General features: G+C 41.0%; 1 protein-coding gene across 6 annotated transcripts in view; it reads right to left on the bottom strand.

Moving 5' to 3' along the window:
- Positions 1-17,441, bottom strand: part of DOCK3 (dedicator of cytokinesis 3) — a 688,972-nt gene that overhangs the window by 176,071 nt on the left and 495,460 nt on the right. For all 6 annotated transcript variants that reach the window (XM_050780657.1, XM_050780653.1, XM_050780654.1 and 3 more), the window contains one exon: positions 2,562-2,650. In XM_050780657.1, the coding sequence (XP_050636614.1) occupies positions 2,562-2,650 (89 nt within the window). The remainder of the gene's footprint in view (positions 1-2,561; positions 2,651-17,441) is intronic.

The following is a 17,441-nucleotide window of genomic DNA, read 5'->3' as shown; positions in this document are numbered from 1 at the left end:
CTCACCCAGTACGCAACCAGTCCCTTGGCAACACTTGATGTTCTACCTGACCTCAAATCAAAGAATTTGAAAATAACAAAGTCTATACAATTTCTCTGTTAATCTGGTCTCACTGATTACCTGACACAAGAAAACCATTTTCTTACTGAACCTCTTATCGGATTGAAGACTGACTCATAAAAAAGTAACTGGACAAATTAACACCTGTGTAAAATATTCGAGGGCACCAATTTGACTCTGTTCTTGTGCCACACGCCCCCACCCCTCCTTGTGGAAATGCTGGATGAGGATTAATTATATAAATTAATATCAGCCCAAGATATGGAAATAAATTGTAGTTAACAGTCATTTTAAAATAAATAGAAAACTTGTGTGTCAACTGCTTTATCTTCACTTGTCCTTAATACTCTTCATGCTACTACTGGAACTGTTAAAAGTTCAGTTTGTAGCTACATATCCAAGAGGCCAACAATGGAAATGAAGACCCACATCTATTAAAGTTCACATAAAAGAGTTATTGCTGGATGATACATTTACTCTCAGCATTCAAACCCAGTGTAGCAATTGCTTCTGCATTTTTAAATTATGTGACTTGAAGGAAAAGCACTAATGACTTTGGAAACAGAACTGCAAGGCAATGAACTGCCCACAATATTTAACAAAGTTGGGTAAAAGTTTATAGCAAAGTAAACTGATTTTTAATAAAGATGTATCTTTAATTAAGCAGACTAACAAAGACCTGAAATATTCCTTGAGCAATCTATAAAATTCTCTGACACGAAGACCCCAGAGTCCAGCAGTAGAAAACCCATGCTCAGAAGCTTGGCAACTGAGTAGAAAGGCCAAAGGTCTGGAGTCTGGAGACCTGGGTTCCATCCTTGTTCAGCCACTAAGTCATTTTGCTGAGCTTCAGTTTCCTCATTTATTTAATGAGGGGGTTGAAACAGGTGATTTCCAAGGTCTCAGCTAGCTTCTAACATACTTCAAAAAGAAGCAGCCTGTTCCTCCTACTGACTTTTCCACAACTACACAGAGACCTCCTCTCATTACAGCCATCCCAACTGAGGCTCTCTGAAGTCTGTGGTGCCCCGCAGAGAGGTCTTTCTAACACTGTTTAAATGGCAAGTGTCTGTGAGTTCTAGACAAAAATCAGACACAGAACATGGCACAGTCCCTGCTCGCTCTGGGGAGCAAGACAAATCTCATCATCTTAACCCGGTGAAGCAATGGTAGAAGTTGCTCTTTCACGAATTAGTACTATCATCTCTCTTTTTAAATATTCTCTATATGTTTTAATCATACTATGTCCCAAGAATGTGTAGTCAAGGGCACCTCTTTATAAATCAAATAAGTAAATAAAGCAAAGAATATGACAAATATGGATGTGAATTGTAGTTTCCCAAATTGCTAGTAACTTTCCTATATTTTCAAAATAAAATTTTATTTGTCTCTTGCTTTAGCCTAGATTTAGCATACTGCATGGAGCTACTTGGCATCCAGGCACATGTATAAGGGAAAACTGTCATTTAAAAATAGTGAGAGGCTCTCAGATATCACCTAAACCCCCACTAGGATTTTAGAGGAATCAAGTTGTTACAGCTGAAGGTCTCAATCTTGGCAGCCTCTGGTGTGGATCTCCTCTAAGGATCCTCCTAGTTGAGTATCTGCTCACCCCAACAGAGAAAAAACGAAGTTTTCTACAACAGGTACTACTCTTTAGAAACTGCTTGCCTCTCAGTGATTTTACACTGTCATTTAAGGACAACTTATAATTTCCAACAAGGTCTATGCAAGTTAAAGAGGATTATGTAAAAGAGGTTATAAAATGATTTAGAGGTAAAAACTGTCAGGAGTAACTTGGTTCTGCGTAAATTAGATAGCTATCTGCAAGGGTCTATAAAGGCACATAGGCTTTTAAATAATGTTTCTAATTTAATCAAGCATTAATGTTTAACTTAGAAAACAATACAATATGTAGAACTGTACTGAGATTTTATAGAAATTATTTAAACAGAGTTTTTAAAGAAAGGACGGGAAAAGGAAAAGGAGAAGTTGAGCTAAAATGAAGCTTCTTTGAAATAAAGATTTTCCATTCTAGTTTCAGAATGACTGATACTGACAGACTAATCACTGATTCTCATTATGGTCAGTTTTCAGGAATAGAAAGAGAAGTGTGTGATGTCTATATCTATATAGATATCTAGCTATATATAGAGAGCAATATTTATTTGGCTGAGTATAATCTTTTTTTTAGGCAAACATAGACTTCACAATGTAACAAACCCTGCAACATTTTTGCTCACTCTGGATTTGAATTAGAACTCAAGTTACCTATCAAAGCATATGGAACTCATCCTAGAAAAAGCAGAAAATGTATTTTGGTCAGCAGATATTAGGGAAAGCCTCAAATTACTACAAAAAGAATGGGTAGGAAATGCCTGGACAGGAGAATAAATGTCCGCAGGGAATACAGCAGGCAATCTGCACCAACCAACTGAAGTACTGTATGATTAGCAACTACAAATGCAACACAAAATGTTCTAGTCAGAGAAGTACCTCACCATGGCTGGCGCTGGGGGCAGAGTACTTGGCACTGGACTTTCGGATGATGTTCTCGTGGATCTGGGACCACTCACTCTCATTGTTGCACCTATAACAGAAGGACAGGTGTTATAGCACTCAAGTATTTTAAACACCTGGTTTGATGTTCCAATGTGTAACACTTAAGTTCAAAGGGAAAAGGATCCCTCACTTTCCTAAAGAAATGGTGTTATGTTTTACTAAATTAAACAAGGCTCATTTCCTATTAAGCACAAAAGACATACTTGGGCAAAGGATAGAAACTCTAAAATGAATCCCTACAAACATTTAATTGGCAAAATTCCTTCTCTCAGAAGTAACACTATTCCACATGAAAAGTTGTTTCTTTTCTAGCACCCATTGCATGCGTGCGCACAGACATATAAACAGGTCCCAGAGGAAAGTTCCTGATAGAGGAAAAACATTTCCTCTCAACAAGTACTACTGTTTAGAAACTGCTTTGGCATTGGTTTTTTACTATCATACAGCTGTCATTATGACTGGCCCCAAAGGACAGCCCTGCTAAGTTATAAGCAATGTTGATACTATTTGCATGAAGCTATGTTTCAACCAGACCAAGTTAAGAAGAAAAGCTTGTGAGAGCAGTGGGCTTGATTTACCATGAAGTCTTCTGTGGTCAGGGAGAAGGAGGACTTAGCAGACAAAGCTGATGCCTAAATGTGTAAGAATAAAGTTCCTTCCTAGGAATAAAGCTGCTTCCTAGGAACCATGGGATCGAGACAAAAGAGGGGAGGAATAACAGTGCATTTCTGTTACATTCCGATGTTTTAGTGTCTTCCTTCTAAAGGTCAATTCCCGGAGAACTGCAACCACATAACCATTTGGAACAAAGTTTAGGAACAGAGACTACGAATTCCTTATGCTAGTACAGACACCTTAATAAAACATTTGGAAAAAGATGAGGGTAATCTCTTGAAAATTCCATTTGACACTCAGGGAGTTCCCACAGCCCTGGTTCTACCCCCTCCCCTGTTGGTTAGGAAGGTATGGATCTACCTATCTCAGAAAACAGGACCCATGCAAAAAGAACCCATGGAACTTTCCATGGATTACTCAGATGTGTCCAGTTCAGCATGGCCACTTCCAGGAGGACACCCCAGTAAGAGTTCTAGAATGTGCCATCCAATAGTATGAAGCATATCAGGTCTCTAAATAAAAGGGTTGGAATAGAGGCCACTCAGAGATAAAGCAGGTCAGTTACTAGCTTAACTAACTGCTACCCAGTCAGTGGCTCTTTGGACTCCTTAGCCATACAAATATGCCTCATTTACTCAGAGCTGTTGTGATGAATGGTTAAAGGAGGTTCTCAAAGCCCAGGGCTCTGAGAATAACTTTCTGCCTATAGAATTCCTTCCAAACAAGGAAAGAGGGAAGAGTATCCTTTAAAACAATCTCTTGTGATTTAGCAACTTAGCAGGAAATTAAAAGCCTTGAAAATTACCTCCCCTACTGGATGGGGCAATTTCAGTTTTTCTCCAATAAAATACTCACTGGTCCCTTGGTGGTATAATGGGGAGCTGGAGCTTTGTCAGTCATACCAACAGTGGCAATCTGTATTACTTCACTCACATCTACCCCTCCACCCAACACACATAATTCAGATGCTAGACAACTGACAGCCTGTTCCTGCCATTCCTCTCCCCTTGCATATCCCTTACCTATTAGTAACCTTCACAGCTCTGCCTTCAGCCCATTTCTTTCTCACTCTACAAGCCTTCCTGGGCAATCTCAACCATTCCCATAGCTTCAACTACTGCCAAGCTCCAAAGCATTGTCTCCAGTCCAGATTCATCCTAAGCTTCTGATCTACATGGCCAAGAAAATTCATTTCTCCCCAAACTGACTGGACCCAGAGATGCCCTCTCACTGAGAGGAACTCAGTAGTACTATATCCTTCCAGCATTCACCATATCCTACAGATTTTGCAATAATCAAATCTCACATTTTACCTCTCCTCCCTCTTCATTGTCTTGGTTTGGTCATTATCATCTCTCTTCTGGACCAGTACAATAATCTTCTAACTGGTCTTTTACACATCTTTCTTTCCAGAATGTCAATTTGGTTATATGGCCACCCTTCTTAATGCCCTTCACAGGTTAGAGTTCAAACTTTTCAGCAAGTCATTTAAGGCAGACTCATCAGGGTCCTCTCTTACCTCTCCAGATCTCTTTTACATTGAAAAAGCTTACAAAGACTCTATTAATTGTATTTCTTTCCTTTCTTTTCCCCTCTTTTTTATTTTTTTAAAGGATTCAGTTCAATATTGCTTTTTCTATGAATCCTTTCCAGCTTGCTCTATTATTCTCCATTCTCAACATCCCTACCTTAGACCTGACCACTACCTCTTTTGGGTCTTCGCTGAATTCTGATTTCTAGAAGAATGCCTATTATATTTTAGGGCACCTATTTGTCTACTTCACCTGACTGCAAGTCCTTAGATGATAAGGACTATGTCTTGCTAATCGTCTCCACCAGGTAGCAAAACTTATAGCACATAATAAGTGCTTAATATAATATTTGTTGAATACATAAATGGAATAATTGCCAAGGTCAACTGGTTATTTCTTATAGCTTAAATGTTGCTAATTAAAACTCTGTCATCATTCTGCATCAGAATTACATTACACTAAAGGCAGATATTTAGGAAAACATTCTGCATTATGGTCATCTTATGAAATCATTACTATATTTATCTTAAGAGGAAAACAGTAAAAGAGCAGTGAAAACAATCACATTTCTGGGAAAGGTAAAGGAAAAATGGATGGCCATATTTGTGCCTATTTGAATCAAGGAGGATGGGAGCACTAGCGGCTGGAAGTATGCTTGAAAGAAGCTCCTGCTAGCTCCAAAGGAAAGATGGTTTGAAATCAAATGTCATGCAGATTCATTCACAGGCTGCAAAGAGTGAACTCTCGAAATTTTGCAGTCTACTCATGACTGGCCATAAACATGATTTAGCTTTGCAGAACTGCCAAGTTATTGCTACAAAGGCATCAATTTACCTTCAATTACCAACGCTTCTTTTTATTCTCTTAATACAATACTTGCTTTCAAATACTATATGCTGTTATTGATGAATTCTTTCTTTCTTTTTTTTTTTTTTTTTTTTTTTTTTTTTTGAGACGGAGTCTCGCTGTGTCTCCCAGGCTGGAGTGCAGTGGCGTGATCTCGGCTCACTGCAAGCTCCGCCTCCCGGGTTCATGCCATTCTCCCGCCTCAGCCTCCCGAGTAGCTGAGACTACAGGCGCCCGCCACCACGCCCGGCTAGTTTTTTGTATTTTTTAGTAGAGACGGGGTTTCACCGTGTTAGCCAGGATAGTCTCGATCTCCTGACCTCGTGATCCACCCGCCTCGGCCTCCCAAAGTGCTGGGATTACAGGCTTGAGCCACCGCGCCCGGCCGAATTCTTTCTTTCTATCTATCTATCGACTGATCTATACAGGTTCTCACTGTCGCCCAGGCTGGAGTGCAGTGGTGTGATCACTGCTCACTGCAGCCTTGACCTCCCCAGGCTCAGGTGATCCTCCTACCTCAGTCTCCAGAGTACCTGGGACCACAGGCACACACCACCATGCCCAGCTAATTTTTGTCTTTTTTTTTTTTTGTAGAGATAAGGTTTTACCATGTTGCTCAGGCTGGTCTCAAACTCCTGCGGCTCAAGCAATCCTCCTGCCTTACTTAGCCTCTCAAAGTGCTAAGATTACAGTCACGAGCCACCACACCTGGGCCAATTGTTCAGATTTTAAAATTATTCTCTTTAGTCCTAACCCCATAAAAGTCTTCATCATTTCATGCCTATCTTACTCTTCCATTCCCTTAGCAGCATCCTCATGTTATACCTGATGTAGTTATTAAAGGCATATTTAGGTAAAATTGCTTTCTAAACCCTTAAACCTCATTATGTGGTGATAGATGTACTACACCTTCTTATTTTATTTATTTATTTATTTTTTTTTTTGAGGAGGAGTCTCCCTCTGTTGCCCAGGCTGGAGTGCAATGGCACGATTTCGGGTCACTGCAACCTCTGCCTTCCTGGTTCAAGCGATTCTCATGCCTCAGCCTCCTGAGTAGCTGGGATTACAGGCACCCGCTGCCATGCCTGGCTAATTTTTGTATTTTTAGTAGAGACAGGGTTTCACTATGTTGGCCAGGCTGGTCTCAAACTCCTGACCTCAAGTGATCCGCCTGCCTCAGCCTCCCAAAGTGCCAGGATTACAGGCATGAGCCACGGTGCACAGCCTAGATGTGCACCTTCTAAAGCTATTCTTACTCACAATTGCTTAGTTTGAATTAGTATAAAGAGCAAGTGGGTTTTCAAACCCACAGAAATGCACACACAGATTGTATTAGGCACAGTCTCACTAGATCCATCCCTTCCTTTCCTTGTCTTTTTTTTTTTGTGTGTGTGTGTGAAGCTACAAATGACCTGTCAGTGAATGATAAATAACAATATTACATTCAAAATAAACTTTTGAATGTAATCACTGAACATCAAGAAAAAATATATTTCTGCAAGCTCATGATGAAAATAAAACCTAAGTCAGCCTTTGTCTCTTGTCTGCTCACTGAATTGAGGGACCTACCCCACTGCTCTGTATCCTCTGCTCTAAGAGGCCCAAGTGGCTCTGTTGCAGTCTCTGTTACTCTTTGACTTGAAGTTAGCAGGAGATCCCTAGGAAGATCTTCATAGTGTCCAGAGAATTGTCCCTGTATCCCAGAACAAGGAGGTGAAGAGAACAGAGTGAAAAGCACCTGTGGTTAAGCAGCTCCACAGGTATGCAAGGTGCAGAAGCAGGTTCACCAAGAGGTGGAGAACTTTCCTGAGTCTATTTGCTTCTCCAGCCTCCCCTGACATCTTGTCCCTGAAATGTCTGAGGAGCAAGATATCATTTTCAAGCCTAGCCTTTGACAGACTGCTTGCTGTCCTGCAGCCCAGCAGTGCCAGGACTGAGGCATGACAGAAACTCGAGCTGTCACTACTGGGAATGGGGAGTATGCTGGAAGCATACCTACAGCCAGAGCTAAGAAGCAAGCAAGGCATGGGGTGTAGCTGCTGGAGATGAGAAGTGAGTGCCACCAGGATGGAGACTGGGATGCAAGTGGTGTAAAATTTGCCACTGGGACTTGATCACCAGTTGGGTGGGGCTCCTGCAGCTGAGGTGGGCTACCCTTGCCAGGGCCAGGGAGCAAGCCCCATTGAGACTAGGGTGTGAGGAATGTGCATTCCCACCCGCTGGCCCAGGCTCTGGTCACCGAGGATGACCCAACCCTCTATTGTGACAGGGTGTTAGCACAGCTGCTAACACCCCTCACCTGAGCACTCCATCTGGGGCCTGCGGAGTGCCCTGTCCATGACAGCTGGTGCTGTTCTCACCATTCGAAGGTCTGAGCACAAGCCTACCTAGTCCAGCTTCACTCTCTGCTGTGTGACAGAGAACACAGCCTAGGGTCCTGGCAAATACCCAACCCAACCACTTCAGGCACCTGAGTACTTCGGCTGCTATCACCTCATCTGCACCTACCTGCAAGTGACACCTGAGTTCCTGGAGATTGGGTTACCCAGCCCTTCAGAGCCACCACCAACATCAAAGCACATCACTCAGGACCCAGAGAGTTGTCCCACTCCTGCTACTGCTATCACTCACGCCATGTAACTGCCCAGGAACCTGAGAATCTGTCCACTTGTACAATCCACCACTGCCACTACCAGCATCTGAGCAAGCCACATGGAGGCCCACCAACTGACACAACAATAATTGCCAACATGGCTGCCAGTGTACCCTGCCCAGTGACACTATCACTGGCCCACCTGCCATCCTAGTCCCCAGCACAACTTCCCCACAGCCTTAACTAATAACTGTACCCTAACCTATCAAGGAAATCACAGATGCCACTAATGCTGTTTACAGCCAAAGAAATCATACAGAGATGACACTAATGCACACACCAGAGTCAAAGCCAAAGTACCCTACCCAACCAACACCACAGACACCATAGATCTTTAGGAAAAGGTCTTTCCCTACTAAAGTAAATTCAAAACAGGAATAAGTGACTGTTACTCCAGATGCACAGATTTCAATGTAATGACACAGAAAACATGAAAAAGCAAGGAAATATGACACTTACAAAGGAACAGAATAAGTCTCTAAAAATAGATCTTATCAAAGAAATTTTTGAAATCCCAGATAAAGAATTGAAAATTTTGATTTTACAGAAGCTCAGTGAGATACAAGAGAACTCAGAAAAACAATTCAGGATATGAATGAGAAATTTACCAAAGAGACAGTTTTTTAAAGTACCAGATAGAAATTCTGCAATTGAGTTCCGGAGCAAGATGGCCAAATAGGAGCAGCTCCAGCCTCCAGCTCCCAGCACGAGTGACACAGAGGATGGGTGATTTCTGCATTTTCAACTGAGGTACCGGGTTCATCTCACTGGGGAGTGCCGGACAATCGGTGCTAGTCAGCTAGTGCAGCCCGACCAGCGAGAGCTGAAGCAGGGCGAGCTATCGCCTCACCTGGGAAGCGCAAGGGGGAAGGGAATCCCTTTTCCTAGCCAAGGGAAACTGAGACAAACAACACATGGAAAATTGGGTAACTCCCACCCTAATACTGCGCTTTACCAAGGGTCTTAGCAAACAGCACACCAGGAGATTATATCCCACACCTGGACAGGAGGATCCCACGCCCACAGAGCCTCCCTCGTTGCTAGCACAGAAGTATGAGATCTAACTGCAAGGCAGCAGTGAGGCTGGGGGAGGGGCACCCGCCATTGCTGAGGCTTAAGTAGGTTAACAAAGCTGCCAGGAAGTTTGAACTGGGTGGAGCCCACCGCAGCTCAAGGGGGCCTTCCTGTCTCTGTAGACTCCACCTCTGGGGACAGGGCATAGCTAAACAAAAAGCAGCAGAAACCTTGGCAGAGGTAAATGACCCTCTCGGGCAGCTTTGAAGAGAGCAGTGGATCTCCCAGCACAGAGGCTGAGATCTGAGAATGGACAGACTGCCTGCTCAAGTGGGTCCCTGACCCCTGAGTAGCCTAACTGGGAGACACCCCCACTAGCTGCAGACCAACACCTCACACCTCACACAGTGGGGTACACCCCTGCGACGAAGCTTCCAGAGGAAGAATCAGACAGCAACACTTGCTGTTAAGCAATATTCTATATTCTGCAGCCTCTGCTGCTGATACCCAGGCAAACAGGGTCTGGAGTGGACCTCAAGCAAACTCTAACAGACCTACAGCTGAGGGTCCTGACTGACAGAAGGAAAACTAACAAACAGAAAGGACACCCACACCAAAACCCCATCAATTTGTCACCATCATCAAAGACCAAAGGCAGATAAAACCACAAAGATGGGAAAAAAGCAGGGCAGAAAAGCTGGAAATCAAAAAATCAGAGTGCATCTCCCCCTCCAAAGGAATGCAGCTCATCGCCAGCAATGGATCAAAGCTGGATGGAGAATGACTTTAACGAGTTAAGAGAAGAAGGCTTCAGTCGATCACACTTCTCAGAGCTAAAGGAGGAACTACATAACCAGTGCAAAGAAACTAAAAATCTTGAAAAAAGAATGGAAGAATGGATAACTAGAATAATCAATGCAGAGAAGGCCATAAACGAACTGACAGAGATAAAAATCATGACACGAGAAATACGTGACAAATGCACAAGCTTCAGTAACCGATTCGATCAACTGGAAGAAAGAGTATCAATGACTGAAGATCAAATGAACAAAACGAAGTGAGAAGAGAAGTGTAGAGAAAAAAGAGTAAAAAGAAATGAACAAAGCCTCCAAGAAATATGGGATTATGTGAAAAGACAAAATCTACATCTGATTGGTGTGCCTGAAAGTGATGGGGAAAATGGAACCAAGTTGGAAAACACTCTTCAGGATATAATCCAGGAGAACTTCCCCAACCTAGTAAGGCAGGCCAACACTCAAACTCAGGAAATACAGAGAACGCCACAAAGATACTCCTCGAGAAGAGAAACTCCAAGACACATAATTGTCAGATTCACCAAAGTTGAAAAGAAGGAAAAAATGTTAAGGAGAGTCAGAGAGAAAGGTCAAGTTATCCATAAAGGGAAGCCCATCAGACTAACAGCAGATCTCTCGGCAGAAACTCTCCAAGCCAGAAGAGAGTGGGGGCCAATATTCAACATTCTTAAAGAAAAGAATTTTCAACCCAGAATTTCATATCCAGCCAAACTAAGTTTCATAAGTGAAGGAGAAATAGACTATTCTATAGACAAGCAAATGTTTAGAGATTTTGTCACCACCAGGCCTGCCCTACAAGAGACCCTGAAAGAAGCACTAAATGTGGAAAGGAACAACCAATACCAGCTATTGCAAAAACATGCCAAAATGTAAAGACCATCAATGCTAGGAAAAAGATGCATCAACTAACAAGCAAAATAACCAGCTAATATCACAATGACAAGATCAAGTTCACACATAACAATATTAACCTTAAATGTAAATGGACTAAATGGTCCAATTAAAAGACAGACTGGCAAATTGAATAGAGTCAAGACCCATCAGTTTGCTGTATTCAGGACACCCATCTCACACGCAGGGACACACATAGGCTCAAAATAAAGGGATGGAAGAAGATCTACCAAGCAAATGGAGAACAAAAAAATGCAGGGGTTGCCATCCTAGTTTCTGATAAAACAGACTTTAAACCATCAAAGATCAAAAGAGACAAAGAAGGCCATTACACAATGGTAAAGGGATCAATTCAACAGGAAGAGCTAACTATCCTAAATATATAGGCACCCAACACAGGAGCACCCAGATTCATAAAGCAAGTCCTTAGAGACTTACAAAGAGACTTAGACTCCCATACAATAATAAGGGGAGACTTCAACACCTCACTGTCAACATTAGACAGATCAACGGGACAGAAAGTTAACAAGGATATCTAGGAATTGAACTCAGCTCTGCACCAAGTGAACCTAATAGTCATCTACAGAACGCTGCACCCCAAATCAACAGAATATACATTCTTCTCAGCACCACATCGCATTTATTCCAAAATTGACCACATAGTTGGAAGTAAAGCACTCCTCAGCAATTGTAAAAGAACAGAAATTATAACAAACTGTCTCTCAGACCACAGTGCAATCAAACTAGAATTCAGGACTAAGAAACTCACTCAAAACCACTCAACTACATGGAAACTGAACAACCTGCTCCTGAATGACTACTGGGTACAAAACGAAATGAAGGCAGAAATAAAGATGTTCTTTGAAACCAATGAGAACAAAAACACAACATACCAGAATCTCTGGGACACATTTAAAGCAGTGTGTAGAGGGAAATTTATGGCACTAAATGCCCACAAGAGAAAGCAGGAAAGATCTAAAATTGACACCCGAACATCACAATTAAAAGAACTAGGGGAGCAAGAGCAAACACATTCAAAAGCTAGCAGAAGGCAAGAAATAACTAAGATCAGAGCAGAACTGAAGGAGACAGAGACACAATAACCCTCCAAAAAGACAATGAATCCAGGAGCTGGTTTTTTGAAAAGATCAACAAAATTGATAGACCTCTATCAAGACTAATAAAGAAGAAAAGAGAGAAGAATCAAATAGACGCAATAAAAAATGATAAAGGGGCTATCACCACCGACCCCCGACAGAAATACAAACTACCATCAGAGAATACTATAAACACCTCTATACAAATGAACTAGAAAACCTAGAAGAAATGGATAATTTCTTGGACACTTACACTCTCCCAAGACTAAACCAGGAAGAAGTTGAATCCTTGAATAGACCAGTAGCAGGCTCTGAAATTGAGGCAATAATTAATAGCCTACCAACTAAAAACTGACCAGGACCATACGGATTCACAGCCAAATTCTACCAGAGGTACAAGGAGGAGCTGGTAGCATTCCTTCTGACACTATTCCAATCAATAGAAAAAGAGGGAATCCTCCCTAACTCATTTTATAAGGCCAACATCATCCTGATCCAAAACCTGGCAGAGACACAACAAAAAAAGAGAATTTTAGACCAATATCCCTGATGAACATCGATGCAAAAATCCTCAATAAAATACTGGCATACTGAATCCAGCAGCACATCAAAAAGCTTATCCACCATGATCAACTGGGCTTCATCCCTGGGATGCAAGGCTGGTTCAACATACACAAATTAATAAGTGTAATCCAGCATATAAACAGAACCAAAGACGAAAACCACATGATTATCTCAATAGATGCAGAAAAGGCAGAAAAGGCCTTTGACAAAATTCAACAGCCCTTCATGCTAAAAACACTCAATAAATTCAGTATTGATGGAACGTACCACAAAATAATAAGAGCTATTTATGACAAACCCACAGCCAATACCATACTGAATGGGTAAAAGCTGGAAACATTCCCTTTGAAAACTGGCACAAGACAGGGATGCCCTCTCTCACCACTCCTATTCAACATAGTGTTGGAAGTTCTGGCTAGGGCAATCAGGCAAGAGAAAGAAATAAACGGTATTCAGTTAGGAAAAGAAGAAGTCAATTGTCCCTGTTTGCAGATGACATGATTGTATATTTAGAAAACCCCATCATCTCAGTCCAAAATCTCCTTTAGCTGATAAACAACTTCAGCAAAGCATCAGGATACAAAATGAATGTGCAAAAATCACAAGCATTCTTATACACCAGTAACAGACAAACAGAGAGCCAAATCATGAATGAACTTCCATTCACAATAGCTTCAAAGAGAATAAAATACCTAGGAATCCAACTTACAAGGGATGTAAAGGACCTCTTCAGGGAGAACTACAAACCACTGGTCAGTGAAATAAGAGGACACAAACAAATGGAAGAACATACCATGCTCATGGATAGGAAGAATCAATATCGTGAAAATGGCCATACTGCCCAAGGTAATTTATAGATTCAATGCCATCCCCATCAAGCTACCAATCATTTTCTTCACAGAATTAGAAAAAATTGCTTTAAAGTTCATATGGAACCAAAAAAAGAGTCCATATTGCCAAGACAATCCTAAGTTAAAAGAACAAAGCTGGAGGCATCACACTACCTGACTTCAAACTATACTGCAAGGCTACAGTAACCAAAACAGCATGGTACTGGTACCAAAACAGAGATATAGACCAATGGAACACAACAGAGCCCGCAGAAATAACACCACACATCTACAATCATGTGATCTTAAAAATTCGATCTTGCTATTTGTAGCCAAACCCTTCCCCTATACTTAACAAATGCAACCATAGGTCTGTTCTTCATCACTATAGTTGTGCCTTTTCTAGAATGTCATATCAATGGAATCAAACAAAGTGCAGCCTTTTGAGACTGGCCCCTTTCACTTAGCATAATGCTTTGAGAAATTCATCCATGTTACTGCATGTATCAGTAGTTTTTCTATGCTGAGAAGTATTTAGTTCATTCATTCACCATTTGAAAGACATTTAGACTTTTTAATGATCGCTGTTATAACTGGTGTGAGATGGTAAATCAAAACTACAATGAGATACCATCTCACACCAGTTAGAATGATGATCATTAAAAAGTCAGGAAACAACAGGTGCTGGAGAGGATGTGGAGAAATAGGAACACTTTTACACTGTTGGTGGGACTGTAAACTAGTTCAACCATTATGGAAGACAGTGTGACGATTCCTCAAGGATCTAGAACTAGAAATACCATTTGACCCAGCCATCCCATTACTGTTTATATACTCAAAGGATTGTAAATCATGCTGCTATATAGACACATGCACACGTATGTTTATGGCGGCACTATTCACAATAGCAAAGACTTGGAATCAACCCAAATGTCCATCAGTGACAGACTGGATTAAGAAAATGTGGCACACATGCACCATGGAATACTATGCAGCCATAAAAAACGACGAGTTCGTGTCCTTTGTAGGGACATGGGTGCAGCTGGAAACCATCATTCTCAGCAAACTATTGCAAGAACAGACAACCAAACACCACCTGTTCTCACTCATAGGTGGGAACTGAACAATGAGATCACTTGGACATGGGAAGGGGAACATCACACACCAGGGCCTATTATGGGGAGGGAGGGGGGAGGGATGGCACTGGGAGTTATAAGTGATATAAATGATGATTTGATGGGTGCTGACGAGTTGATGGGTGCAGCACACCAACATGGCACATGTATACATATGTAACAAATCTGCACTTTGTGCACATGTACCCTAGAACTTAAAGTATATTTAAAAAAATAAAAAATAAAAATAAAATTAAAAAAAAATTCTGCAATTGAAGAATTCACTATAAGAACTACAAATTAAAGTTGAAAGCTTCTGCAGTAGACTAGAATAGGTAGAAGAATCTCAGAACATGAATAGATATCTTTTGAAATAATCCCATCGGACAAAAATAAAGAAAAGGAATAAAAAAGACTGAGCAAAGCCTTTGCGACAATTAAATATTAAAATTATCAATATCCACAAGGTCAAAGAGACAATGACAGGATTGGAAAATGTATTTAACTAAACAATAAATGAAAACATCTCAAGTCCAGCAAAAGATCTAGACATTTCAGATACAAGAGACTCAGCAATCCCCAGGAAAATAAAAATACAATGCAAAAAGGTCGTTTCCACAACACATTATAGTCAGACTGCCTAAAATCAAAGATGAAGAACAAATCCTAAAAATAGCAAGAGATAATCATCTATTCACATATTCACAGGCCAGAAGAGAATGGGATAAATATTTAAATAACTAAAAGAAAAAAATGTGGCCAAAAGCAGTGGCTCATGCCTGTAATCACAGCACTTTGGAAGGCTGAGGCAGGAGGCTTACTTGAGTCCAGGAGTTTCGGAACAGCCTAGGCAGCATGACAAGAACCAATCTTCGAAAAAAAAAAAAATTAGCTGGGTGTGGTGAAGTGTGCCTGAAGTCTTAGCAACATGGGAGGCTGGGGCAGGAAGATTGCTTGAGCCTGGGAAGTTGAGGCTGCAGTGAGCTGTATTTACACCAGTGCACTCCCACCTGGGTGACAGAGTGAGATCCTGTCTCAAAAAAAAAAAAAAAAAAAAAAAGGAAAAAGAAAAAAATCTGACAGCTAAGAATGCTATATACGGCAAAATTATCCTTCATAAGTGAAAGAGAAATAAAATCTTTCCCAGACAAGCAAATGCTAAGGGGATTCACTGCCCCTGGACTGGCCCTACAAAAAAATTCTCATGAGAGCCCTAAACCTGCAAGTGAAAGGATGACATTTACCAAGATTAAAACACACAAAACGGCCAGGTGCAGTGGCTCATGCCTTTAATCCCAGAACTTAGGGAGGCTGAGGCGGGCAGATCACCTGAGGCTAGGAGTTTGAGACCAGCCTGGCCAACATGGTGAAATCCCGTCTCTACTAAAAATACAAAAAATTTAGCTGAGCGTGATGGCATACATCTGTAATCCCAGCTACTCAGGAGGCTGCAGCAGGAGAATCACTTGAACCCAGGAGGTGGAGGCTGCAGTGAGCCAAGATCTCACCACTGCACTCCAGCCTGAGTAACAGAGCAAGACTCTGTCTCAAATAAAGAAAAAAAGAAAGAAAACACACGAAAATATAAATCTCTTTGGCAAAGTAATCACATGGAGAAAGAGAAAGAACTCGAATGGTACCACTGCAGAAGTCCAGAAAACCACAACAACCAGTAAAAGAAAAAGGAACAAAACTGTATAAAACAATCAGAAAACAATTAAGAAATGACAGAAACAAAGCACGACATATCAATTATAACACTGACCATAAATAGATTAAATTTTCCACTTTAAAGATACAGAATGGCGGAATGGATTTTTAAAAATCCACAATCCAATTATATGCTGTTTACAAGAACCTCAGGCCAGGTGCACTGGCTCATGCCTGTAATCCCAGCACTTTGGGAGGCCAAGGCGGGTGGATCATGAGGTCAAGAGATCAAGACCATCCTGGCCAACAAGGTGAAACCCTGTCTCTACTAAAAACACAAAAAAATTAGCTGGGCATGGTGGTGTGTGCCTGTAGTCTCAGCTACTTGGGAGGCTGAGGCAGGAGAATCACTTGAACTCGGGAGGCAGAGGTTGCAGTGAACTGAGATTGCACCACTGCACTCCAGCCTGGGCAACAGAGCGATGCTCTGTCTCAAAAAAAAAAAAAAAAAAAAAAAAAAAAAAAAAAAAAAGAAACTCACCTTAGCAGTAAAGACACATACAGACTGAAAATAAAGAAATGAAAACAAGATATTCTCTGCAAATGGAAATCAAAACGGAGCAGGAATAGCTATATTTATACAAGAGAAAACAGACTTTAAGTCAAGAACAGTAAAAAGAAACAAAGAAGGTCATTATTTAAAGATAAAGGGATCAATCCAGCAAGATGATAAAAAAATTCTAATAAAAAATTCTAAATATATATGTAACCAACATTGGAACACCTGAATTCATAAAGAAAATGTCATTAAAGCTAAAGAGAGAGATAAACTGCAAAACAATAATAGTGGGGGACTTTAACATTCCACTCTCAGCATTACACAGATAATCTAGACAAAAAATCAACAAAGAAACATTGGATTTAAGTTGCACTTTAGACCACATGGAGCTAACTGACATTTCAGAACACTCTACCCAACAACTGCAGAACATATATTCTTTTCATCAGCACAAAGAACATTCTCCAGGAAAGACCAAATGTTAGGTCACAAAACAAGCCTCAACTCATTTAAAAAAATCAAAATCATATCAAGTATCTTCTCAAACCACAAGGGAATAAAACTAGAAATCAAAGCCAAGAGGAACTTTAGAAACTATAGAAATACATGGAAATTAAACAACATACTCCTGAATGACC

Source organism: Macaca thibetana, chromosome 2 (assembly GCF_024542745.1).
Source record: "Macaca thibetana thibetana isolate TM-01 chromosome 2, ASM2454274v1, whole genome shotgun sequence".
In the NCBI taxonomy this organism is placed as follows: domain Eukaryota; kingdom Metazoa; phylum Chordata; class Mammalia; order Primates; family Cercopithecidae; genus Macaca; species Macaca thibetana.
This window is presented reverse-complemented; position numbering and strand designations above follow the sequence as displayed.